The following is a 27,919-nucleotide window of genomic DNA, read 5'->3' on the forward strand; positions in this document are numbered from 1 at the left end:
CCCTGGGAGCTGCAAACCACCTAGGGCAGTGGGATTGAAAAGTGGGGTTCCTCAGACCCTTCACACAGCAGAGGATGTGCAGGGAAGCCAGAGAGCCTTTTCAGAGCAGTCTGACTGAAATGTAACCAGCTCCACAGGCACTTCTGTGTCATAAAACAAACTATGTCTTTGGTGTCAGCTGAGGGGTCTGACCAAGCCCATTCTCTGCACAAGAGGAGAAGACTGACAGTTTAACAACAGAGGCAATGCTGAGCTACAGCCATGCCTAAGCAACATTAATAGATTAGTTTCTCTTTGTATCCCAAATGTCAGTGCTTCAACTAAGCCTCTATTCTGCTGTGCATTAGGACACAGAAAACCTACTAAAGTGACAGTAAAAAGAAAGAGGAAATTCTCCTTTCTCCCAGCCTGGTTTCTCCCACAAGGCATGACAGTGCTGCTCCTGTCTCAGTGCCAGCTTTTATCTCTGAGTGTGCTTTCAGATCATTCTTCTTTTGACAACAAACCTGCAGAGCAATTTGTGTCTCTCTTTGTCCATCTAATGTTACTATTCAAACATGGGGCCAGGACATCTGGGTGAGGAGATTTTTCTTCTTCTGTGAACAATAGACATTATTCTCTTGAACACTGGCAGTCACAGTTAATATCTTTGCCCCTGCCCTGTCCAAACCTACTCCTGCTCTCCTGCTACAACAGACACCATGGGAAAGGCAGCAGAGAACAACCCAACACTGGGAATCGTGGGCTCTGGGGGAGCAGTTATGTAGATTTTACAGCTTCGTGGGCAAACTGATCTAGTGATGCAGTGAGACTGATGCTCCAAAGGACACAGGCCTGTAGCTAAACTGTCTCTGGAGGCATGTGACCGGTCAAAACCCACCAGAAACCACTGCCAAGATCACAGCTATGACAGCAACAAGATCAGCTTAAAACAACAAGGGCAGGCAGGAATGCCATTCAGGTCAGCTCATCTGTCCAGGTTCAGGCCAGAACAAGACTTTTCCTCAGCCAGCTCCAAAAGGAAAGCAAAGCAACATGGGAAAGCTCTGAGCCATGGAAATAGAACCAAAAAGAAGATACGGGACTTGACCTGGGATGGGCAAAAAAGAAGGAATAAAAGTATGCACCAGCAAAGGAGAGAGCAAAGAGGTTGCCGGCAAGAGAAGGAAGGAAAAGGTGGGTGAGATGTTGGAGGCAAAGTCCAGGCTCCTGCCTCCTCGGGCCTGCCATGCCCTGCTCCCAACACCCAGTGAAGGTACTCAGGAGACTCCTCTGGTCCAGTCTCTCCAGGTCAGACTGTGGCTGGCAGATACAAGTGCTGCTGGAAGGAGAGGAACTGGAGTTAAACCTCACAGCAGATAGACAAAGATCCAAAGACCAGAAGGATGGTACAAACCATGGCTCCATCCAGAGCCTAAACAGACCAGACCTTTGATACAAATGGTTGGGGGATTGCCCTTACTTGGTGTGTTTGCAGCACAGGTAACTGGATTTGACCTAGGTCAAATCTAAAAGAAAAACAGTCAACACACCTACTAAAACCCAGCAACACAGAGACCAAAAGCTCTGCTTTAGAGTTTCATCAATCACTAAACACTCTTTAAAACCTCTCCTTACCAAAAATACAGAGCTACAAAATGCCCATGAAGCTAAACTATATTCAATCACTCCAAGTAAATTCAGAGAAGAATGCAGCAGGAACAATTTATGAAACAGAACAGAGGCTTGTTCTTCCTCTTCTTTGTCTTCCTGTATGTAATGAGCCATTCACTCCAGCTCCAACATCATCTGTGTTATACCCCTTCAGCAGGAGCTCCAGAATTGCTAAGACTTCAACATATTTTGAGACTAACTCACAGATCTCCCAAAATCTGTTAAAAAACCAATCACATGGCCCTAGAACCTGGATAAGGAGATACCAAATGCCAGAAATAAGTACTTATTCACAAATATTTACTTCAATTATAAAACAGAGAGCACTGGGAAGCCCAGTTTGTGCAGTGCAGGAACTGAGAATGGCCTCAGCACAGTCCCTGTGCTGCAGCAACTCAATCACTCCCAGGGCAGTGGTGGCTTGCTGGATCATGCCTGTGAGTGGCAGTAAGTGTTCCTGGAGGGAGAACTGGAGCACTCGGCACATCTGTGTCAGTGTCTCTGATCCAGGTGCCTTCTGGTGTGCTGGAAGGCTCTGGAGAAGTGCTGCAAACCCCTTGGACTCCACTGCACATGGGAATGTGGAGGAAGGACCGGAGATCTTGGAGAATCACCCCGGAGGACCCCTATGGCAGAAGAGAAGCACAGATGTGGGATAAGGACTTTAGGACCAAAGGATATGATGACACTCAGTCCATGACATCCACATAAGCATTCTCTTGGCCTCAGCTGACTGGTGTTAGAGGTCATGGACTGGAATTCAGAATGCTTGGGTTCAAATGAAAAGCAAAATACTGAAGAAGGGGGAAACCCACTTAAATTGAGAACTTCTCACTATGGGCACAGAGCCATCTTTAGGGACTCAAAGACTCAGCCTCCTAGGTGTTGCTCCACTGCTGAAGAGGAGGAAAGCAACACGGAGGCTTTTGCACCACAGAAAGAAAGCACTGAAAGCAACAGGGAAGCTTTTGCACCACAGAAAGAAAGCACTGAAAGCAACAGGGAGGAGGCCATGCTTCAATAGAAATAACTCCCTCCCATTAAAAGGGAACCAGACCTTCCTATTTGGGTAGTCCAGGAGAGATTGTTTCTTCTAGTGGGGCAGAGGGAAAAGAGAAAGAGAACAGAATGAAAGAAGATTACCAAAATTATCAGACCTTCTTGGAGTCCCCTCACAGACAACTCAGTGAATGTGTAACACAGGGCACACCTTTTTGAGAGAAGACCTTGTTGCCCTCACTAGCCCAAACCTCTCCACTTCCTAAATGATAGAGACCACACCAGCACCAAACTGCCATGTCTCTGCTCGAGGGAGAGGTGGGAGATGTGGGATCTGTTTGAAGGGCCCAGGCAGAATGGATGACATGTGCCATGGCTGCTGTCTGCTGATGCTTACGGCTCTCACAGTGGGGTCCTTCCCAGCCGTGGCACTCGCAGCGGTAGCTCCCAGGCCCAAGGATGCACACACCCTGGTTCATGCAGGGGTTGGGTTTGCATGGGTTCACGGGGTTTTTTGCCTCTGCAACAAACACAAGCAGAAGAGCAGGCTCAGGCACATCCAAAGTATTAAGAGCTAGGACCCACATCCATCAGGAATGCTGCAAAAGTAACAGCAATTATATATCCCAGGCATCAAAAAATGCCATCTAAGGCTAATGAGACTGGAAAAACACATTAACAAGGCAGAGGGTGCAAGCTCACAACCCTATCTGGACACTATGTGTCAAGTGTCAAACTTCCTCTGTTTAATCTACAGAACATCTTTTCTAGATATCCTAATCTGGAAGAGAATATTGCTAATAAAGCTTAAAAGAGTGACATCATGTTAGGCAGAAAAGCAAAATGGAGCATCTTCAGAGCCATGCACTGAACACATGAGCACTTCCAAGCTCCCCCCATCCAGTCATTGACAATAAAGAGCAGGACACATGACCTGCTTCAAGAAGCTTCCAAATCCCAAATGCCACTGGAGTTCAAATCCTCCTTTGCCACAGAGAGGATGTGAGTTTCCACCAGAGAGGAATAAGGACAAGAAGCCTGCTGGGAAGCAAGGATGGCATGAATTGAAAACAACACAGAAAAAAATTCTGGGCTTCTTTTGTAGCAGGCTTAGGAGCAGCCTGCAACCACAGCCCAAGTTATTAACCCTGTTGTTATGAAGTATGTGACAGCTTTCCCAACCCTCTTAACACAACAGAGCCCAGCTGTCAGCAGGGCTGGCAGTGTTTCATGCTGCCTTGCTGCCAATACATTAGGTTAAGTAGCAGCATCCCAGAGGGATTTGCTTCCAGTCTGCTGCCAACACCACCGCAGTGCTGGTAGGCATGTGAAATTCCTCTGCTGAGTAACTATGTGTGTAGAGCTGTTAGCCTTACTCTTTGCTCCACAGTAGGAAAAGCACAGAGGGGTAGGAAAAGGGAAAAAAGGAAAGAATACGAATATTATCCCCTGCTTAGTACATGTTGTACTCATTCTCCCTTCACAGATAATGATACATGCACATTAAGTGTCAACCTACCCCTAACATTGGCAAAATTGTAATTGAAATTCGGGGGGTTTAGGCAGTCCTAGACCTGAGACTTCTCAATCTTTGGCTTGAGTTTATTTCATATGGAGCCAAGCTGAGTTCAGAAACATTTGTGTCATCATGGGACATCTCAGGTGGGGTCCTGCTTGACAGTGTATCCCCAGGATGGACACTTTCACTGGGCTGATAGAGCCATGGGACACACTACTCATCTTCCAGGTGCTGCTGTGCCCCAGAGAACTTTTCCATGCTGCTCTGCATGTCCTGTGTCCACCACATCTCTCCATGCATGCTCCACAGCATAACCTCGCAGTCCCTGTTTGGGGGAATCATGCTGTTCCACCAGGACACCATTTCTCTGAGCTCAATCCTGCTGTTGACATAGTATCACCTCAAATAAGATTCATTTCTTCCCAAGAAATTTTATTTCCATTAATCAGATTTGTATATATTTAGTGCTTGGAATCTTTTCTCCTGGATCCTCAGTCCTTTTTTTCTGGACACAGCTCAGCTGAGCCTCAGAATAAATACCATATTCCAGGTATCCAGAGGCAGGATCTGTTTCTCAAATGTTTTATCATGAGCTATAGATTTTTTTCAAGTCCTTTCACAGACAATGATTCTCTTATTGAGTCTTGGACTTGGGACTAGAAGACTGAATGAAAGTCTTATCTTTACATCACCCTTGGTCCCAGTCTATCTAGTACAGTCACTACCTGCACATGAAATGAAAGCAGCAATTCAGTCTCAGGAAATGATACATTATTACCCTGACTCACTGAACTTTGCTGTCTCTTCCCTTTCATCCTTGGTGTTTTAGTTAATTTCATGGTGCAGCACATTGTTTTTATAATAACACAGCTGAAAGTACCACTGCAACAGAAACCCTTGGAAAAGCTCCAGGTAGAAATCAACTGCAGGGTCTCCCAGGAGAGCAGCTCCTCACTCCAAAGACATGGTGCTGTAGCTCATTCTAAGCCTGAAGGAGACACAGGCATTGCCAGAGATGAAAAGGACTTTTGATAGGGCTGAAGCTCAAATAGCTTCTTCATTTGATCTTATGAATGTGTTAAAACATAACAAAAGCAAATAACTAGATAAACTCAATCTATTTTGAATGAGAAACAAGGCATTGCATTTTAACTAGAAGCACTTTCACTACCGTTAACACCTGCAAAACAAGGCTGCTGTCCTTTCTGAAACCTGATTTCTATCAAACACAGGCACTCACACTCAGCACACAAGTGTTTCAAACTTGGTATGAGAACCACTTTTTTCCCAGCTGGGGACTGTCACTCGGGACTCAAAGTTTTGAAGAAAGTGTGTATTTTGTTTTAGGTTTTTTCCCCACAAAACACAAGTTTTTACACAAATATTTGAAAATTCCTCCTTCCCACTTTGGAGATAAGGATTTGGTCCTGCAAACAAAATGAGTCATGAGTTGTCTAAATGCCTAGCATAGCAGTCCCTAGGCTTCAAAATGGGCAGATTCAGATTTTAAGATTAAATCCTGTACAACAAAATCTTGAAAGCCTACATGGTAACTCCAGTAGTGGGACACTAAGGAGGAACAGGAGTGATGAGATTACAGGCTCACTGCTTCGCAAACATCTGGTCACAAACCAACAAAACAGCAGAGGCCTCTCTCAGGGACCAGCACAGAAACATGTGCCATTAAGTGCCCCCAGCAACACTGCAGGTGGTACAGTAAATCACAGAAAATTCTACGGATTTAAAACAACATCAGAAAAAGCGCAAGCTTCTTTTTTTTCAGGTAAAGCAGACCCTAGATCTAGCAGGGCTGAAAGGATCCAGTCATATTATGCCCAGTCTCACCCACTGGACTGAATCTTAGAAAAGTTGTTTACCATTCCTATAGGACTGCTTTGGACAGTCACCAGATCTCTATGTCATAGTTGTTCTATCAGTAAAATGCAAAAGATAATATTGAGCTCACTCAGCAAATCATGAGAAAACCTACAATAACAGCAGCTGGTGGCACCAGCATAAAGAGTGAGGACTGGATGTTCTCTTACCTTCACAGATCCTTTCGATGATAAAGCCTTGGTAGTTCTGCAGATCTTCATAGGAGGAGATGTGGACCAGATAGTTAGGAGATCCAGCAACTCTCAGTAGCATGTCCCTCTGTGCATCCCCAATGACAACCACAAACACCAAGATGCCATTGTGCCTCAGCTGCTGAGCTGGGGCAGCTGCATCCTCCAGTCCGCCCCCGTTTGTGAGCAGCACCACCACCTTGTTGACACCAGGTCTTACTCCCCTCTGCACAGTCATTACATCACCATAAATATGCAGCAAGGCATTGCCAGCAGAGGCTGAGTCCCCAAGGAAAGGCACCTGGTCGATGGCTTGGAGGACAGCAGAATTGCTTGTGTGGGTGGTCAAAGCAAACACAGTGTGAGCTTTGCTGCCATAGATTACAAGGGCAATTTGGGTGACATCCCGGTTGATGGTGAAGTGCAAACAGCTGCTCCTGACAAAGTGCCTCAGATGCAGAAAATTCTCCAGGCCAACTCTAGATGAGGCATCCACAGCGAACACCAAATCAAGAGACTGTGCCTGGCAGCCTGCGTAAAAGAGTGCAGACATGATATCTTTCAGAATATACGTGTCCTCCTTTCTGACCATAAACCTGTAGTGGGAGGGAATTGTGGGCAAAATTCAACGCTGCTGATCACTGACTGCGAAGTATGATCTTTCACACCAACAGGTAGAGATCCATCACAAAAATCACTCATGGAAGGTTAGTCCCTGAATCTGTGACTGACACAAACAAAACAGGGACAATGGCCATTCTGTCCTTCCTTCCCTCCTCCCCACTTCTTCATGGTTTAGCGAACTCATCCCACAATGCCCATACCATAGTCTTACCTTCAGCATTGTCCACACTGCAGATTTTTCTCTGCAGCTCTGAGATCCTGTTGAACAGATCCTGGGGGTCTGAGTAGACAATTGTGTGCTGTGGATTGCCAGTGACCTTGGTCAGCTCTGCCCTCATGAGGCTGCTGCCTACACCGATCAAGAAGAGATTTTGGTCCTTCATGTACTTAGGGGCTTCTGCCACTGAATCCTGGGACTTGGAGTCAGTGAGCAAGACAACCATGCGTGGGAGATCATCTTGCACATCTGCAAAGACTGGGGTGCTCCTAAAACCGTGCTGTGCAATGTACTGCAGGGCTCTGCCTGTCAGGGTTCTGCCTCCACCAAAATTCAAAGCATCAATTCTCTTCATGAGACTGAACATATCCTTGTGTTGCCCCAATTCAATGGGTACCCTGACATCATCATCGAACTGGGCCACCCCCACATTCACTGGTGAGTCCTGGCCCATCACTGCCTGGAGGAACCTCTTGAGGAAAGCCTTGTAGCGAAGGAATCCTTCCAGTGTGACCCCTGCTGAGCTGTCCACCAGGAAAAGGAGATCCACACCACACTCGAGGCTCAGCTTTGCTGCTGAAAAGGGAGAATTAATCATTTGCAGGGCAACAAGACAAGCATGTCAGGCACCTCAGTTGGGGCCTGCTGGGAGCCTGTGGTGTGAGAAGAGATACTGTGTCCACCAACCCAAACATTTTGCCAGTCACGTCAGGAGCTGGAGCACAACTGTGCCAAGAGTCAGCTTTATTTTGGTTGGATGCCACAGAAGCCTTTAGAGATAGGAAACACGTATAGGAGTCTGGGGTAATTTGTGAACTTTTGGATGGCAAACTCCAAATTAGAAATGACAACTGCACACTCTAACTACTGTGGGCAAAACACTCAGAGTGTACACAGCCACACATTGGAGAAATTGTAGAGTCCAAGCACCACACCCTCACTTTTAATACCCTGAGACACTTTGACGTGGGAATCTGGGTTCTGGGGAAAGTAAGCACAAGGAATTTTCTAATGAACAGGACCTTCTTGAGTTTCTTACACCGAACCCCCCAAACCAGGAGTTCCTGCTGGGCCCATGTGTGCAGGGAAGGGACCGATACACACTAAGGTGTTTCTCCCAGTGTCTCTGCTCTCCTAATCACATGGCACCTGCATTTATACACAAAGACAGCTACACCAGGGTAAAACTGCCACAATTGGTGTTCTTCATATCCACGTAGTTTCTGAACAGCAGGACCCAGTCACTGAGCCTGACACAGTCATAATTAGCATGAGAATAGACTTAGCCTGTTTTCTGGAGCAAAGCCCAGAGACTGTAGCCCAGTCCCAGCCAACCCCATGGTGGTGCAAAGGCAGGATGTGGCTGGAAAGGAAGGAGGCAGAGCATAACTTCACACCTACCACAGTGGAAGTCTCCTCCATAGCCCACCAGGCAGAGGCAGTGGTATCTATCCAGTCCCTCTGGGACACATGTGCCACCATTCTGGCATGGCTGGGAGTCACAAGGGTCTAAACAGGACCAGAGAAGGGAAAGATAAGGAGTCAGCAGAGAGTTTGCCCCTTCCCATCCTCTGCCAGTGGGAGCATGGCCATTAATGGAAAAGTGGTCACAGCTCTGCCCCTCTTGCTGTAGAACTTGAACTAACACAGGGACACGTGTACCCACCCCTCCATGGCAATTTCATTTTGGAATGGCTCTCCAGGAGGCAAGGACAAGACAGCAAACCAGAATGACCTCACTTTGTTTGCTTTGCAACACCACCAGTTGTATATGCTACATACATATAAATACAGAATTGCTAAATCTGCCCTGCCAGATTTACAGTAACAGTGAAAGACTCAGAAGCTGGACAGTGCTGTACTGACAACGCAAATAAAGCTGCTATCATCGGAATTTGCAAATAGAACTGAAGGACCACAGCTATTTCAACAGCCACAAAAACAGGCTGGCAATCAGCATGGGTCAGGCTCCCTGCTGAACTGATGCTGCTCATGGCACCAGGTGCATGGCTGGAGACATCACTGCATAGTCCCAGAGCTGGAGAGCAGTGACTGCCTGCAGGCCTTGGGAAGCAGCACAAGCTTCTTCCTCAGGGACATAAGTAGATGAGGATTCACAGGCTATTCAAATGGAAGAAGAAATGACTGGGAGATGGTTTAATCTAAAAACTCTGGTCATTCTTTCCTGCTTCATAAATAAAAATTTTGGAAAAGCAAAGTCCCACCTGGACATACAGTCCGGAAGCATCTGGATGGGTGTTTTATCAAGACTCTCTTCCATCTGAAACAGGAAGGAGACCCATCATGAATTTAAAGATTAACAAGGTGTTTTCAAGGTTGACCTTACCGTGTTTTCAATGGAACAGATCTTCCTGTGAAAATACAATTTTTTGAAACAAGTATTTCAAAAGACAATGTCCATTCTAAGTAGGGTGGCAAAAGAAAAAACATGGTTTCATCAAATCTACCCTTTTGTTTTTAAATTGCACTTTAAGGCTTTACATTTAAAGATGATGGATGTATTTTTAAGGCTCAAAATATTTTTTTTAGTTGCTACAGAAGAGATGTTAAACTTTTTTTCTCTAAATTGGAATTAAAAGAAAATTTTATAGCAGTGAAAATTTATTGTCCAATATTAATTCTGGCATCTAATTTATCCAATTCTAACTAGAGGACAAGCAAGGCTCAGATTGGGAAGAAATCCTCAGCCCTTGGCTGTGCCTTCTACTGCAGCTTTTTCAACTCCCTCCATCATTTCCCTGCCCTAAGGTGACACGATAAAAAAACCCGTATGTAAGAAGGCAGGTAACACTGGTTCCTGACAGTGAGATGATTTATGCTTTTTTTTCATCCCTGCGAATGTGGTTTCTAATTCCCTAAAACCTGCAGCTTCACTACAGTGAATTTTCCAATGCTCTGCCTTAGGGCTGCTCAAATTTGTAGCAACTGTGGCCAAACCCCTCACTTTTGGATGCCTTACAAAGGCTACAGGCTGCTCTGCTTTCCCACATTGGCTCTGAGGTATCTGGAAATGCTCCCAGGCATTAGGACATGTTTGAAATTACCCACACAATCATCCCCCGTGTACCTGTGCAGCAGAGCACCAATGCACAGTCCAGATCTGCAGTGATTTCAAACATTAATCTGACTGCCTGCTACTAAAACAAACACATGAAATACCTCTTCAAAAGAAAAAAACCCCTACCAATTTCTGTACAACCACTTTCACTCACCTGTTTTTATCAACAAAGACCACGAAGCTGCCTTTCCCTTTTTTAAGGCATTTCTCCCACTGTACCAACTGCAGTGACAGTATTATTTGAAGGACCTGACATGCTTTATGGCTTTTGAGCTCCAGTATCCTCTCCCCAAGCAAGACATTTCCCTCATGCAACTCACTAGCCATTGACCTGACAATGCAGTACTTTGTGCGCATCCTGGTTTTGGCACTGCTGCACTAACTGGGGAGTGTTTTCTGACAGTGACTGCAGCCTCTCCACAGCAAAGTCCTTCCCAAGCACCCCAGGGCAGTCAAGCAAAGGAAAAGGGGTTTCTCTGAAAGGAAAAAAGCTTGAGTGAACAAAAACAGAACCAGCACCAACACAAGGAGCTGGACCAAGAAACCCTCTGCAGAACAGAGTGCACAGAGATGTAAACTTCAAAGCATCTTGGTTCAACAGGTCAAAAACTAATCCAAATTCTATGTATATAAAATTTATGGTGCTCTTGGGCTAATCTTCTGTTTGTCTCAGTTCTTCCTCTTACCCTTTGCTTCTCAGACCAACCAATGGTCAGAGCAGAGCCTCTTTCTAGAACTAGAGACCATGTTTGCATCAATCTTCAGCCCAGTAAAAAGTCAAGGTCAGACAAAAGCTTCTGTATCTCTTCTCTCAGCCCCACTCAATTCTAGAGATGTGGGTGTCCAGCTCACCTGATGAAGGGGCACAGTGAAGCCTGCACAGCATTGGGCTGCTTTGAGCCTTTCCAGCACACATAGTTTCCAGTCAGCTCTTTCACAGTCTCCAGGGTCCTGCGCTCACAAGGGTGGGATTCAACTTTGCAGGCTGTGACAAAGAAAAGTGTAAACTAGCATCAATTGCCAGAAAATAGGAAGTCTGTGGGAGTAGAGAACAATTTTCAACTCCCTGCCAACAGCAGACAAGTAGTGCTCCTGAGAGCCCCCACAAGATCCCAGAAGAGAAATATTCAGTCGACAATCTCACCAGCCTACTCCAGTTTCTGGGGAGCTCACTATTCAGCCTCCTTTGCTTTGCTATAAACCTTGCACAGCTGAGTTCAGGATTCAATTACAGCTTTTCAGTCCCTTTGTTGCCTTCATCATTCATGTATTTGATTTTCTTCTACCTCTGGACCACTCTAGTTTTATCTTTTCTATCTCTCGCAAGGCCCTGGTGCTTCCCCTTAATACACAGCCAAGTCTATTAAAAATTTCACACAATTCTGATTATCCCTCAATCCCCATGACATAAGCAAGTATTCCCATTTTCAGAGGTGAACTGAGACACAGAAAGATATAAGATCACGCAGCTTGAAGGTATTTGGAGAGGCAGCTGGCAAGCACACCATCCAGTCTGGGCACCAGAAGCAGGTTACCTTGAAGTGGAACACCTACTAATTTCCCTGTACTCTTCCTGATACTGCCTCCTCTTCCTCATTTAGTGACATGGTCCAAGCTCAAAGCACAGGCATGAAGGTGGAGCCAGAAGAGGGGTTACCTGGAGCAGTGATGCTGCAGACAGAGCCAGTCAGGGTGCTGTACAGGCCATTGGCAGCATCATCAGCATCTCCAGCAAAGAGCACGTGCTGCTCAGGGGGCTCGCTGGCCAGCACGTGCAGCTCCTCCCACCTGCCGAGCAAGGGAGGGTTCAACTGCTTGTTCTGCCCCCAGAGAACTGTGTATCAAAACCAACCCTGTGCAACAGAGAGCTGATGCAAAACCATGACACTCGTCAAAAGGTTTCCCAGGTACTCCTGTGTTTAGTCTCAGGCAACAGCATAGCTCTACTCAGCAGAAAAGGTTCCCTCACCAACTCTGGTCCTTCTTCTACATCAGCCACTAAATCAGTGTTTCCTCCATGCCTGTGTTACCCTGCAAATTCCCCTTTTCTCTTTCCAAAAATCATATCTAGCCCAAGACCACCCCTCACTCACTAAGATCTCTCAGTTTCCTAGCTGGGTCTCCACTCTGGAAAGTTTCCTACCTTGGAAACTTGATTCCCATTGCAAAAACTGTGATGTGTCTCTCCTTCAGCTGCACTGCAGGCATTACAAGGCTGTCCTGGGACCTTCCATCTGAAATGATGATCAGGACTTCAGGGACACTTGAGTTTCTGCCACCAGAGAATCCCTTGCGGAGAATGTACTTCAGAGCCCGACCTGTCTCTGTGGTCCCACCTCTAGAAAGCAGGGAGATAAAATCAATAAGGCAGAAATCAAAGCTCTTCTGTGACTGACTTTATCATTTAGTTTTCAGTTTTCCACCCTCTGATAAAGGGAAATGAAGCATATTTCTGCTTGTTGCCACACAATGCATCCACAGAGCTGTCTAATCCTGTCATCTTTCTCATCCTCCTGTCCACAGGTCCTATCACCCTTACCTCCCTCCTCTCCAACCCAGAGTGGTCTCCAGAAGACTTGGAACACACAGCTGAGTGTTTCTGCAACTGCAGCAGGAATGAGAGCTCTTGAATATTTTAATTTTATTTCCAGATTTGACAAATGTTTCAACTGCTTCCAGTTTTCTATCTGAAAGCTATGGTGATTTCTTTAAGAGTTCTGTGGAAAAGCTGTTTTACAACAACCTCTTGTATTCCAGTCAGAAACATAGTACAGGTGGGCAAAGACCAGCATCTCCAAGTGGCTTCCTTTCTCTTGATGCATAAATGTGCTATAAATTCTTCTATCATCCTTTTCTCTCCACAGGACCTTCAGCTGTTTTCAGATCATCTGCTAAGGCAGTGAGTGATGTATCCCAGCTTGTCTGCAGTCCAGCAGTGAGCCAACATTCCTTGCCTTTTCCTTAACCTCCGTGCTTGATCTGCAGCTTAATTTAGTTCTTCTGCAAAAAGTCATTTATCCATCCAGAAGTAAAGCTCCTGGAAATACAAATGCTGAAGGTTCTCACTATATCCCTGAAAACCCAGAAGAACTGAACTGCATGCTTTCTTCAGGGCTTCACCTGTACCTTTTATATGAGGAAAGTAAGCAGTGACAAAAGCTCCAGTTGTCTAGATCCATGCTAAGCTCAGTTAAAATCAATATTCTCATCTGCCAGGTTGCTTGCCAGCAGCACTGGCATGAGAGAAAAGGTGCACCAGCTAATGATGTTCACACAAACTGTACCCAACCCTTTACTCTGGAGATGGGATCACCTGGAAGAAGCGGGAGATCATTTAAAATGTGACACAAGTTACACTTCAGCTCATTTGTGGCTCATATATCAAAGCTGCCTTACTCCTCATACTGCCTGCACTACAGTAGTGTCCTGAAGTCCTGGCAGGGCCTGGGAACCCTCAAGGCTGGGATCTGAGCTATCATGGAGCTTCCCTGAGGGTTTCTCCTGTCAAAAATTTGTTGTAATACATGTAATACAAACAGTGGGATGAAGACAGTCCTGCCATCCTTTGCCTACAAATGAATCGAGAGATGAAGGACCAGACCTGTAAAAGTGTCAGATCACCCCACATGAAAATCTGCACATACCCCTCTGCTCCAAAGCACTGACTGATGAAGTGTTCCTGAAGAGAAGTGGGCCTGGGGAGCAGATGGAGGGATGTTCAAGCTGACCTCTGAAGGAATGAAAACTAAGGGTATTAGACTGAAGAAAACAGAGGTGGATTTGAGCACTGATCCCAGGTCCTTCCCTACTGGGATCACCCTTTCTTGGGGTAATGTAGATCAGCTTTGCAGTGGTCAAGGAGGCAGAGACACTCAGGCTGCAGGGGGATCAGAAGGCTCACCAAAGACAAAGGACTTTATTTTTAGTAACAGCTTCACTTTTATCTACTCCTACATATAACATGCCAGTACACTATTGGCCAGTAGTTCACCTCACATACATTGAGAGATTCTACTGGCTACAAGGCATCCACGTTATACAGGTGGCTCTCTGGTCCTTAAGGATGCTTTCATCAGTCACCTCAGACCTTGAGAGATCCAGACAGCCAAGAACTGCAGCCTAGAACCCTAGTCTAGAACCACAGCCTGGCATTGGGGTCAATCACCTCAGACCTTAAGAGATACATACACACACTGTCATTGCCACAATTCCCCACAAAACTATCTAGTCCCTCTTGACTGGCCCCACAAAATCAGTTTCTTGTGGTACAGGGAACTATGTATCTTCATATTTTGGCAATTTTCATATTGTCTGGAGAAAGGAAAGTTCCCGAGGTATAAACTGATTAGTTCAATGCTCAGCAATCCTCTCAGTAGCAGAAGTACTAAACACACACCAGGACTCCAGTGCCAAAGGAGGCACATTCCAGCAGTAACATAAATCACCAAGTTAAATGGGCTGCTGCTAAGCATTAGGAAGTGGCAGACATCAAGCCTTGCAGCTGTGCCATTACTCCCAAGAAAAAGCAACCTTGAATGCAGTATAAGTAGAAAATAAGCTACAGCTTGCCAGAGAACAACTTTAGTCAAAGATGCTTTCGAAATCCTGAGACTCATTTCTTGAGAAATTATTAAAAACTAAGGTTAGCTGAGTGCTGGATGCCTCCTTAACCTGAGAGTCTGATTGCCCAGCTGAGCCTGTAGATACTGAAGCTGTCTGTCTGGATGGTAACACCACACATCAGCACAGGGCCTGGGGAGGGACAAGAGAGGTCCCTTTGGCAGCTGGGGGCACCCAAGAGAAGGGATGCTGGCTGCAGGCTAGCAGGACTAGGCTAGTGTCTACACAGCAAGGTGCATGGTGATGGCCTACTGGATGTGAATTGGGAAGGACCTCCTTGTTACAGAGGATGCTAAAAATAAGGCAGAAGGGAATAAAAAAAAAGGGAGTGCTATACATACACAGAAGTCTAGGAGGGGAAGGACAGAGTATGGTTATTTTCATGGGCTGCACATTTACTCCAGTTGTTAGTTTTTGTAACTTTCTGTGATTGCCCTTTAGAGTCTGCTTTTACTAGCATCCAGAGACAGCCAGGGGAACAAGACCACAAATGCCACTCCTTCCTGGGAGGATTCATATACTCCTTTGTCTGTGTTGACACAAACACACCTCTTTTGCTTTCTGAAGATCCATCTTTTCCTTCAGCATCCAGTTACTGATTTGGTTGTGCTAGATAAGCATTTAATCATACATAAGTTCATTGTTTTTCCATCTACCCTCTGATTTTCAGAGAAACTTTTTTCATTCAGTACCTGTCAGGCCCTTTTGCTTTGCACTTCTTCCTTTGGGTACTTCCTTCTCTGCACTCCATCATTTCAAAGCATACTCAGTGACCATGTGTTTATAGCATGTCCAATCCTGCCCTTTTCTGACCAGATGTTATCTGTCAGATGTTTCAGTGAAAAGTGCTGTGCATGAGGGAAAACACATTGTGCACAGTCAGTGTGATGACTAAATCTTGTTGAACTCAGTACACTGTACCCATGTAAGCCCTGAGGAGCAGAAAAAGTTAATAATGAGTCTCTGTGACAAAGCTCATTAAATTCAATTTCTTATCAATTTGCATTTGGAGGTACACTGGGTTTTGACACAGTGGAAGTGTGTTTGAGGCATTACTCCAATAAGGATTTTCTGAATCCAAAAGAGGTCTGGACTTTTCCTGCTGCCTTTCTGTAGGAACAGCACTAAGGAAGTTTCCCCTCCTGTAACCAGCCACTTACTTGTATGAAAGAAATTCATATGAAATCTAGCTTCTGAGATTACCACTGAATATGGCTGCAACTGGACAGTGAATTCCAAAGCAGCATTCACAGAGACAGACTGACAGGCTCTGTATAAATCACAAAAGCTTCCCTTCAGTTCAGTGCTGCTTCCTTCCAAGTGCTGTCAGCTCTGTGCCTGGAACACAGGGCTGAAGTCAGGAAATGCCTCACTGGCCAAAGGCTCATCAGAAGCACATCAAGGAGCCTCTCAACCAAGATGTCAAACATCCGTTTCTTTTTTCCAGAAGCCAACTGAAATCCATCCATAACTATTTTATCTACTTCAAAATGTCAGCTTTTCATTTAAACTGGATGAAACAGCCCAGCACAGGGACATTATTTCTGTTTGATCTGTCAGCATCCATCTGTTGTCACCAAGGAATTTCAGTGCCAGACACCAAACAGTGCTTCACTTTCTCCTCTCTCACAGACTTTCAAGCACCAGACGGGAGGAATATCTTGTTTTCTGCAAAGTTTTTCCTGTAACTGTATACGAGAGGTTTCCTTGATTTGCTAAATCTATTGGAAGAAATAACACAAACCCAGCTGACTAATCTTGCCTGGAAAATGCAAAAGTGATCACATTCTGAGTGCGGAAGAAATCCGTGAGAAATGTTGATCCAACCTTTAGTCCTAAGAAGAGTAGACACCCACAGACCATATTAGTACCTTGTCTATCATCAAAACAAGTGTTATTTTGGGGATGATTGTCAGATCCTTTGTAGATCCAAATGTATTTCTCTGAGATTGAAAGATTGGATTTTCAGAGGCTCTGAAGACAGTGCTTATTTGGACTTCTGGCTCCGTTTCCTGAGGTCATGGGAAGACATCCAAGTCTTAACATTCAGGAAGAAAAAAGGGTTTCCATCTGAAAACCAGATCCTCTTGAATTCAGCAAGCACACATGCTCAGATATCTACAGACCAGCAATTTGTCACTACCTCACAGGACAAAGGAAATTGCAACCACCAAAAAGTGAAGCAGGACACTGTCCTGCCTTTGCTCAGCCACGAGCGAGCACCAGACCTGCTTTTCCGCATAACCCACTGCCTGGTAAAAATGGCCAGGAACACCTGGAAAACTCTCTATTTACCATGTTGTAGTGGGACACTGAAAACTCTCTTTCACTGACAAAGACAGACCAGGTTGCGCATTTTTAGCAGGCTGTGGATTATGGACCACAGACAGTGTCCATTCACCTCCCTCTCTGGGGGCATCACTTGTGTATAGACAGCAAAGCAGACATCTGAATCTCAAAAAACTCTCCATCCAGAGATTAATCATGGCCCAGGAAAAAAGAAGAGCTGTAAAATAAGCTGACCTGAACACAGTTCTCTTGATTCTCTCTTTCACTTCTTGTTTGGTTAGATAAGAATCCAGTGGGAATTCAAGGTGGGGAGTTGAGCTAAACTGTATCATTCCCACACGGACCTAAAAGAAAAAGTTAAAGATTATGAAAGGTGTCTGTGCAAGTTTTTCTTTTGATCAATTTACAAATTTGGGAAACTGTACAGAGACAAACTCTGTTTTCCCTGTTGAGCCACTGGCACTCTAAATGAACTCAAAATAGAGCAGAAATCCCAGTATTATCTATACAGACTATACCCAAGGCAAGAAAGTTGCAAACAACAGGAGCCTCTGCTGCAGTTACAGGCAGCTTAGGATCTATATTTAGCTCCTAGTAGCCTCAGGAACAGTAAGTTTATAAATAACACTTTCTATACCAACTCATTTAGACGCTGTGCAAGCAATCTTTCCATTACTAGGAGCATCTCCCTCTGGCACTGAGCACAGTAGGCAACACAAACCAATAATTTTTCCACCACCTCTTCCAATACCATTTTCTATTTAGCAGGGAATTCAGTACAGCAACCATCCCAGCCCACTGTCAGGCTCCTGACTAGGGCAGTGTTGTGGGACTGATGCACACAAGGAACTGCAGCTGCTCTGGCTTCTGAGTAAATACTCTGCCCCCATGGCAGCTGGTAGGTTGGATTTCGCAATTTCACTCAGCACATTGCCACTGGCCTTTCCACACATCCCCAACCTGCTTGAAACTTAGATGAGACATTCCTGATACTCACTCTGTCTGGATGGATGTCCAAGGCATCACAGAGCTTGCCTGCAAAGTGCTTGGACCTTTCAAAGCTTCCTTTGCCAATGCTGTAGGAGCCATCCAAGAGGAAAAGGACATCTAACGAAGCAGAGCACTTCATCACTAGGAGAAAAAATATATATACACTGTGAAACTGCACTGTGTTAGTCCCACTTTCTGGAAGCAGACAGCCAAGAGCTGAAAATCCAGACACGCAAATGGACTTGCAGAGGATGGACTGGGGCAGCCCAAAGCTCATGACCCAAAGCCCACATGCACTTGTGCTTCAGCCTGCAGCAGCTTCAGCTCAGCTCTCACAGTCTGCCAGGCTTTCACCTTAGAGTTCAGGTTCTCAACCTGGTTTCAGCAGCTCAGTGAAAGCACAGGAGCAGCCGATGCAGAGCAGTGTCACCAACTGCAGGGAGAGCTGCTCTGGCTGTGAGGACATGGAAAAGGCAGCCATGCCCAGGGAGGACCTGCAGGCTCTCCCAGCACAAGGCACAAATGGGAATACAGGAGGCATTCACAAAGTGTTCAGAGTCCCATGGAGCCCGATGTGTTTCATCTGCAGCAGATTTTTCAAAAGACACTCTTTTTCTAAACATGAACTCTCTGAACAGCTCCCAGACACTGACAGAAACACTTTTGACAAAAATCTGCCTTTTATCTTGTCTTCAGAGATGTGTCCTTGTACCCCCTTGCCTGCATGAACACGACTGCTCCCAAGTACAAGTTTTTGAGGTGCTCATGCTGCTTGTGCTTTTGATAATTTCACTGACATAAATAAATAAATGGCAGCTTGCAGACTCTGAAGAATCATTTTCAAAGCATTTAAACAGAAATTTTAAAGTCTCCTCTGCAGCATTTACCAGAACCAACTTCAAGGGAAACTGAATACAGAAGTTCAATACAGACAGCAAGCACACCCAACCTTTAAGAGCTGTTTTGGCTGGAGACATTACTCTATCCCCATTATTATAATCTTATTATCACCACTTTTTCCAAATCATTCTCACAAGCCCAAACCTGAATTTATAATTAGGGTTTTCTAATACCAGATTATAGGGATTGAAAGTTGTGAAGCATTCCCTTCTGGGTCACTGGTTCTTTTAACAGGGCACCCAGCCTTGCCCTGGAGCACCGTGTTGAGGACAAGCTGGAGCACAACCTCCCTTCCAGCGCCGTCCTGGCTTGTCAGCCTTGCCCTCTGAGCTGGGCTGAGTGTGGAGATGCAACAGCCAGGGTTGCTGTCCTTGCCCCCGGCTGCCTGCCTAAGCATGCACAGAGAAATCTGCTGTGCCCCCACCCTGGATTGGGCTCAGCATGGAGAAATGCTACTCGCGTTGCTCTGAGCTCAGCAGTACGAGGAGGGGGCTCCAGTTGCAGCCATGCAGTTTTCTTCCCGGGATTTACAAGTAGCATGTCTGCAGCCAACCAAAGGGCTCTTGGTGCTGTGCAGCACTGAGAAACACCCAAACACAGCACCTCGGGATGGGAAGTCTGAGCTGAAACATGTTGCTACAGGATGGGGCTGGAGGGCATGTCTGGCATAGGAAGAAACGTAATTTATCACTTGACAGACAGACAATAGAAAGTAATGGCTAGCAGGAGAATGCACAATACAGCTTATCAGTAACTGATTGCAAGTACATCAAAGGGAGCTGAAGGGGAACATGATTGGCTGGCCAGCCAGAGCCCTGTCACACCTACTCACAGCATCGTGACTGGTGTTGGCTTCACAGCCCGAAAAAACTATCCACGTGGGAGGTCTGATCAAGACTGTAATTAAACACAGCTCTTTAAATCAGGCTTGCTTGAAGTCAGCTCTGAAGGAACTGACAGAAATGCCAGCCAGCTGGCAAATAGCCAATTTGGGAAAAACAGAGTAGGCTGCATCCCAGAGGAGCCAACACCAATGAGGAAGCAAGCCAGGCTAGGGCAGAACAGCCACAGTGCTGAGCTTGCCAGAGCATTGCTGGGGACTTTATGGACTGAATGGGGGCAATAAATTAGAAAAGGAAAAAAAAAACAAGAAAGAAAAAAGAAAAAAGAGAAAAGAAAAAAAACAAAGGAAGAAGGAACACAGAAGTAGAAAGGACTTGCTTTATAAAGCAAACTTACACTTGCCAGCAGCTGAGATCTTGCTGATCATCTCCGGGTCAACATGGATTTCTTGTATACCCAATACGAGCAAAACTGTGGGGTTAAAAAAATAATCATCCATGACCACCATAAACTGCCTTATAAGTAAGAAAACAAGCCCCCAAAAAATCCATACAGGGTTTAACCTGTTACAGCAAAAAATCTGGTTTGCTGTATAGATTTCACATTTGCAAAAGAACCCGAATTTGGTGACAACAGTTTGTCTATGACAGAAAATTTCTTCCAGAAGGGACACAGAGAGCATGAAAAATGCCCAAAGGCATGACTCCAGCACACAGGACAGTCGCTCTATTCACTGCATGCAGGAACACAGAGCAAGAATGAGAGCTAGGCCAGGGTTAGGCTTCTGAGATTACAGTCATAAGCACTGGAGAAACGTATGCACTTTTAATATCATACCAACATCAGCTTTTCCTGTATCAATTAGATGCTTCACATACAGCTCAGTCACATGCATTCAAATTCTCAGAAAAGCTGTTTTTCCAAGTATTATTTCCTTCCCTTCTGTGTGAAACTGTTTCACAAGTTTATTCCTAAACCTACTGGAGAGGCACTGACTTGGCTGTCATTCCTCAGAAGGAAGAATTCCAGCCGGAGGTGGGGAAGCACCTGAGACAAAAACCACTGATGTAAAATGATGACTTTAAACGTACCTTGGGAAAGCAGGAAAATGCAGATGGACCGAAGTGACAAGAGATGCATGGTGATAAAGCTGAAAAAAAAAAAAAAAACCGAACCAAAAGGTGAGGAATAGAAATCCAGTTCCTAATGCTGATTTCTTTAACTGCAGCTGATCATCTCCTTGCTGAGTGTCTCAGGTGATGAGCTCAGAAACATCTTGTTTGAGGGGCAAAAGTAACTCCTGCCCCAGGGAGAAGGGGGGGAAACAGAAGGAAAAACCATGAAAATGAGAGAATGATAGAAAAGAAAATCTTCCAACATACTCACCCCCTTTCCTATCACAAGCAGCAAAAGCAGACTTTGCAGGAGAGGGAGGGACTGCCTAGCCTAGTCCAGCCTCCCCACACAGACAACTTCTCTTTTTCTTCCATGTCCCTCCTCTTCACTGCATCTCCCTCTCAAAACTGAATCCCACCAGGGCCCCTGTGTCCCTCGGGAAGCCAGTGGAGAGCTGAACAAATCCACTCTGGGGCTCACCAAGCACGGGGCAGAGCTGTGTCCCCCCAAAGCAGAGGAGATCTGTCCCATGGGTTCCACCTGTCCTCATCATGGGTCTTCAGCAACACCCAACCACAGGCTCTGCCATGCCTCACATTTTCCAAGGACTGGCTTTCTGGGGAGATGGGTTTTTTCATGTATAACTGTCCAGCAAAGTCAACTTTCTGCTCATTTTTCCTTTGAAATCAGTAAGGCTGCCATCACATCATAGAAGGACTTCAGTGACACTTACAAGCATGCCCAGATTTAGACCACGTGTGTCAGGCAGAGCCCTTGGCTTTCTATTTTGAACATATATATTTATTTTTTCTCCAGATTAAAAGCACTCACTAGAGCACAATTGACTAAATTCATGATGGGTCTCTGCAGATTTTGTTCATGTAGTTAAATACAAATAAGTGGGTCTTTTTAAAAATCAGCTCTATTAACCAATTGTTTTTCAAAAAAACTAGAGGGGCCTTTTTCTCAGGAAAGAACTTGTCTCTGAAACAAATGATATATTTAATAAGCAGCTGGGAAAAACTGATGCACGTGGGGGAAATCACCGAGATAGGCCCATTCTCATCACTCCATGTGCCAATTCTTTGAAAGTGTCATCTGGCAAAGCTTACAAGTCAGGGCAGTGGGGGAGAGCAAACAGCCTCCTGGGTGTCCTGTAGGGCCTCTCCACATGGCCTGTCCCAGTCCAACCTTCCACTGCTATCCCCTTGGACACATCTCTCTGTATTAGCTCCTGCAGAAAGGAACATACTTGGTCAGAGGAAGGAGCTGAGCAATGGTTCCTCTCTGTGTCCTGCTGTTCAACCTTGGATTTAACGTTCAGCATCTCCCTTCCTCAATTTACCCAATTTTTGAGATTGGGTGGGTGCCAGCACCCCCTGGGTTTCTATTGATGGGATGACATTAACAAGAGACAGGTGTACTCCCACAGACACAGCTGAGCTTTAAGCATCAGAAACTTCCTGTGGGTAAGCTCTTCAGGAGAGTGGGAGAGACACCTGAAGTCATGGGCTGGTCTCGTAGTAGAGCATCAGTCTGTAACCCTTCTCTCTGCCAGGGGAGCCTGTAGCACCCATGCCAGACACACTGCTCAGAGCAAGAGACCATTGAGCCCATGCAGCTGGCTGCACCTTACATTCCTCACATCAGCCAAGGCAAGATACCTGTAGCAAACCATGCCCAGTTACCTGCACAGGTGCACAATGAAGAGGGGATTAAGGAAGTGTCACTAAGGATTATTAACACAGTAGCACTCTGTGTCTTGCAGTACCAAGTGCTTTACAAGCATCACTCTTCATTGCATCCTCAGACTGACACCAAATTAACAGATCCCAAGTTTGGTTAAGTAAAGGGAGGTCAACGTAACACATGATTTCATCAAGGAAGCCCTTGTGTCCCTCAGGAGCTCCAAGCCCTGGCACATGCCACAGAGGTAATATCATTCTTTTGCCGTGCCCTGAGGACATTCTTTCTAGGAACTATTTCCAGAGCACACATCACCCAAAGGAGGGACAAGCCTCTGCTTGCAAGAAGATGTGACAGGTGGGGGCAGATTTCAGGTTGTTTTCATACAAAACACTGACAGTGAGATGTTTCTACAACTCCGTCTTATCTTGTATTTAAATCAACTAATCTGCAGGATGAATTCTTTACTTTCAGCCCAGCTAAATTCTCAGCAGCAAGAACTGAAAGAAAGTTTCGTCATCACCTGCTGCTCATCAGATAGCCCAGGATCAGCAGCAGCAACGGTAGACAGCAGCTTTGCTGGGGGATGGGGTGATGAGTGAAGGACCTTTTCATTTTCTCTTGGCAGCCATTAAGGCAGGGAATCTCAAAAAGGTCTGCCTCAGCACTAAGTCAAAAATAATCTTTAAACAAACAACCAAAACCCCCACAAACAAAACAAAAACCATAAAACCCTCCAAAATACAGCCAGTCAGCCAAACTCTTATTTTTGTAGCCAGATTCTCACTTGAGACATTTAAAGATAATGGCAACTTATGCAAAGCTAAGTAAGAATGTAACCACATGTATCTTATTGCAGGAGTGAGACAAGAGAGGGGAGAGAGAGGAAGAGAGGAGAAAAGCTCTTCTTGACAAGTACTTTCCCAACACATCTTTCAGCCATCTGCAAAATATCTGAGCTTGCGTATTCTTACTAACAAGACAAAATCAAACTGTGGTCTGAAAACACAGTGCACCTACAAAGAGGCAAACACCTGGCTGAAAAGGGACCCAAAAAATCCTGCGGGCTGGTGTCTCTGTAAGAAATGGTGAAAAATGCCTGCAACAGATCTCATGTACATTGCTAAACTTGCCTGGCACAAAACACCACCATGAGCAGCTATGAATCCATATGAACACACCCCGTTCCTACAGGCCCTTACCAGAAGAGTTAATATCACCTACACCACTTCGGGGCAAATGGTGTTCTTTTACTGAGACAAATGGAAGATACTCAAAGGTACCAGTCAGCTGCTTTAATTAATTACCACGTCTTCTCAGAGACCTGGCTTGTAAGAAAAGGCACCTCCTGCTCATTTTTCAAACTGTCACCCTTTAACAGGGGAGGGAAGCAGAAAAGATTACACTGAATATTCATTAAAACATATTCTTGAAAAGCCAAGAGACCTCCTGTCACTGCCATCACAGCTCTGTGGTGCTACAGCTTTCAGCACTACGCTGGGGATGGCCTGGCCCTGGCTTGCAAAGGAAAGTCCCCTGCTGTGCACTCATCTGATGTTCAGGCCAATCTTGCTGCCCTCTCTTTTAGTCTCTCTCAGCCTGTTTTCCATAAGTAAATTTTATTTTTTTATTTCTTGTTGAGGTTGGAAGGCAGAGGGCCACCTCTCCTAGATGCTCCAGGCACCCTCTCTGCCCAGCCACCGGCATAGCCTGAGAGCTGAGGGCAACCAGTGGTAGGAGCTGAAACTCACATGGGGAGGAGGAAGACAACAGGGGAACGTTTAACTTCTCCTTAAAACAAATATCACAAATTTCAGCCTAAAAGTTTTGACAATGTTTTTCTCCAAGTGACAAACATGTTTCAATTTCCAGAATATGCTCCACAAAACCAGCTTTTTTATTCTCCTCCCCCAGTTCTACAGCAAGCAAGTTTTAACAGGTTCTTTTTCTCCATGCAAGAAGGGCACCTGTACATAAAGACACCTTGATCGTGCAGCACTGCTCACATGGGTACTGTCAAAATCAACATAATGCAGATCAGGTCCTGTATGACCCGCAAGGTACAGAATAAAAGACTCTTTTCTGACCCAAAAGCTTGTGCTAAACTTATTGTACATTTTGTTCTGACAGAAGCACTCATGCTACTGACTTTGCCTGTGGCTAGAGCAGCAGGAGTGCCTCACCTTTTTTATTGTTTGCTGGATGCCACATGCAAGACCACCGAAGGGAGTCAGAGCCTGCCTCAGCATCACAAGCACTTGGCACTTGCTCGCAGCAGGGGGCAGCCAGCATGGGTTTTGGGAAGAAATCTTTTATGGAGTAGCTGAAAAAAGGGAACAGTGATCTGGGGGAATTTGGTGTCTTAGGACACACCACGAGAGCACAAGAAAAGAAACAAGCAAACAATACAATTTATATTGAGGTTATAAAAGCACACAAATAACTTGGTCACGTAACCTACTGAAAACTAATTCAAGGCTATGGGTTCCAATGCAATTACTCTAATTGTCTTCTTCACTCCCTGCCCAGAGCTGTGCAAATCTGGGAAGGGAATCTCCAGCTGGGTGTTTGGCCCGACCTGCACTGCCTTGCATCAGCCAGAAATATCCACACCTGAGGTGGATCAACTACTAATCCACCAACACCACAAGCAGGTGTGAATGATTCCCAAAGAATGAAGAGGGAGGAGGTCACACTCTCTGTACCCGTGCAGCTGGCAGCTGTCCTTGTGCACATCAGCAAAATGAAATATCCCTGCTTTATTCCTTAGATGTACCTCCACACCACACAGATGCCTTTGTCCAAAAGCTTCCTAGAGGGACAAAGACCTTAGTTTTGTCACCTCATCTTACAAGACATAAGTCCTCTATTATTTCACCTGGCAGCACCTGAGACTTCCTTGCACGTATTCCCACTAGTGCTAAAAAGGGGTTTGCTGCCTGTAGCAGAATCAAACCACTGGCCAAAGTGCATCAAGCTGGTTGATGAGGAAGTCAGGGCTCAAACCACAGGCACCTGCTGGCCACCTTGGAAGGACAAGCCTCATGGTACCAAAAGCAGGAGTAAAAGGACTTAGAGATGGCTGTGACAAGTCTCTCTCTTGAGAAAACAGAATTCTGGTTTGTCCTTCCCCAAACACTCGACACTGCAAAAAATGAAGAATTCTACTTTTGCAGGACTGTCAGCTACAGTGATTGCCTACAGCAGAGGCTGAAGAGAAAGAGGAAAAATCCTTTTTCAACATCTCTGGTATTCTATTTAGCTCTCAAAATATGAGACAGGTTGAGATCGTCTCATACCTAGCCCCTTTTACAAAACTAACCCGAATACACACCTCATCTTCCTGCTGCATCTCTGTGAGCCCCAAGGACAAACCACAGTCTGGGAATTATCTCCCTGGCATCACTCCCACAAACATGAACAGGCTGTTACCTGCATGCATTTTCAGGACAGCAGCCTGTGGGCTCTTCCTAAAGGAGATTTCCTGAAAGCCCTACTTAAAAAGTAGGAATCTTCCACGTGTTTTTTTTTTTTGTTTGTTTGTTTCTAGAACTCCACTAGAGTCAAAAGGAACCTACTTTTTAAGTCATTCCATCTACTTATTCCTCTTAAGAGTCTTCCTGGAAGACCCAGACATCTGTAGGAGAACACACTGAAGATGATGTGGTTGATAACACAGTACACAGATGATAAGTGGCTCAGCACACACATTGCCTCTCCCTGTCCAAATAAAGTGGGAAAACATGGTTGTATGTGGGACTTGTCTCACAGTAGTGCCTCATCTTTACTACGCAAAAATAAATTAAGTGGAAGTCAATTTAGCACAGGTCTCCATGAAATCATTTTCATAATTACCAGGTCACATTTCAATGTCTGTTCACATTTTCCCAGATAACATGGAAGCAGGGTCCAGCTATCTCCATTTTCTTTCCACTCCAGGCCACTGGGGGAGGTATCTTCATCCCTCTTTAACATACACAGCAACCAAGGTTTGGAGAGACAAAATGACCTGCTCGCAGGTGCATGAATTTGTACCACAACTAGGAACCAGCCCGAGTGCTCCTCCAACCATTGCCCCACATCAGGAAAAGTGCCTTTTTGTGTATTCAAAGACAAGAGCTACTCGCATTTCTTTAACTACTTGTGTCCAGGCATGTTACAGGTATCATTCCAGGTCCTTCAGTCCTTCTTTGATCATCAAGACTTGATCAAGTTGGTTTTGTGTCTTCTGCAGAAAGATTTTTATGAAGGACATGGACACAACCTGTTGGAAAGCCTGCCCCGGCAGGTTCACCAGTTTCCCCTGGACGCACCCTAAAACAGCTAGAAACAAACCAATTAAAGCACCAGCGCACAGGCTGCGGCTGCTTTTGTGAGTGCTGGTTTGTTTGGGTTTTTTTTGTTCCAGCGAGCAGATTCATCCCGTGCTACAGCCGAGTCTGCCCAAGCCCCCGTGACTGACCTGTGCTCTTTGCGGGACCGCAGGCACGCTCCTCCCGGCCCGGGGCGGGATCCCTTTTGGGTGCTGCTGCTGCCACAGCCTCCCCGCCCCGGCTGGCTCAGGGGCTCCGACCCATCTGCAGCACCCCCGCCGCCCGCGGTCGCCTCCGAGCGACCAGCAAGGTTTCGTTGTCCGGACCAGCCCGAGCCCTCCTCGAGAAGGTTCATCCCAGTTCCATCACCTCCTCGTCCCGCTCGGGCGCCGCCGCCCGCTCCCCGCCCCGGCACGGAGCGGCTCCGCTGGGCGACCGAACAGCCTGCACCTCTTCCTCCCCGCCAATCAGAGGTGTAAGATGGTATCAACTAAAAAAAAGGGATATCTATCTATCTATCTATCTATCTATCTATCTATCTATCTATCTATCTATCTATCTATCTATCTATCTATCTATCTATCTATCTAAAAAGTGCTCCGAGTCGCGCCTTACCTTTCCTCTGCAGAGCCCTCACGCACCTACGGAGTTTACCAGTAAGTAGCCTTCTGCCCACCTGGATTTATACCGTGCTCAGCTGTGACAGCCTCTCCTCCCCATCCATCCCATCGTGCCACCTACAAACATGAATTGGGGCGGGGGAAACAGCCCCGGGAACACCCACATTGCTCTAGGATACGTTTAAGAGAGGCATAGTTGCAGCCAGCTCCGAACAGCCGAAAATGTCACCGCTCCTGGAGCGCAGCGCACAGAGAACAAGTACAGCACAGTGTATTACACTGCCCCGCTACAGCTGTAAAGTAGTTTCATGTAGGATTCAACCTTTTTTTTTCGAGAATATTTTTCCTAATACTTGTTTTTCCACAGAAAACACTCTCTACCAGT

The 27,919-nt window shown here is 45.7% G+C and overlaps 1 protein-coding gene across 3 annotated transcripts; it reads right to left on the reverse strand.

Annotated features, from left to right (window-relative positions):
- Positions 1-822: 822 nt before the first annotated feature.
- Positions 823-27,690, reverse strand: VWA2 (von Willebrand factor A domain containing 2). 3 transcript variants are annotated; one of them, XM_071563569.1, is made up of 14 exons: positions 27,530-27,690; positions 20,891-20,949; positions 20,196-20,270; positions 18,064-18,197; positions 17,301-17,410; positions 12,301-12,495; positions 11,815-11,945; positions 11,010-11,142; positions 9,304-9,359; positions 8,480-8,587; positions 7,073-7,654; positions 6,217-6,768; positions 3,050-3,172; positions 823-2,279 (listed from the first exon to the last, which is right to left on the reverse strand). In XM_071563569.1, exons 2-14 carry the CDS (start codon positions 20,937-20,939, stop codon positions 2,146-2,148), a joined length of 2,382 nt encoding a protein of 793 aa, XP_071419670.1. In that variant the 5' UTR covers positions 20,940-20,949; positions 27,530-27,690; the 3' UTR covers positions 823-2,145. The 3 variants fall into 3 exon arrangements, with proteins under 3 accessions (XP_071419670.1, XP_071419667.1, XP_071419669.1); XM_071563566.1 differs by lacking the exon at positions 27,530-27,690 and adding an exon at positions 27,064-27,281; XM_071563568.1 differs by lacking the exons at positions 3,050-3,172; positions 27,530-27,690 and adding an exon at positions 27,064-27,281.
- Positions 27,691-27,919: the final 229 nt, after the last annotated feature.

This window comes from Pithys albifrons, chromosome 9 (assembly GCF_047495875.1).
Source record: "Pithys albifrons albifrons isolate INPA30051 chromosome 9, PitAlb_v1, whole genome shotgun sequence".
Taxonomy (NCBI): domain Eukaryota; kingdom Metazoa; phylum Chordata; class Aves; order Passeriformes; family Thamnophilidae; genus Pithys; species Pithys albifrons.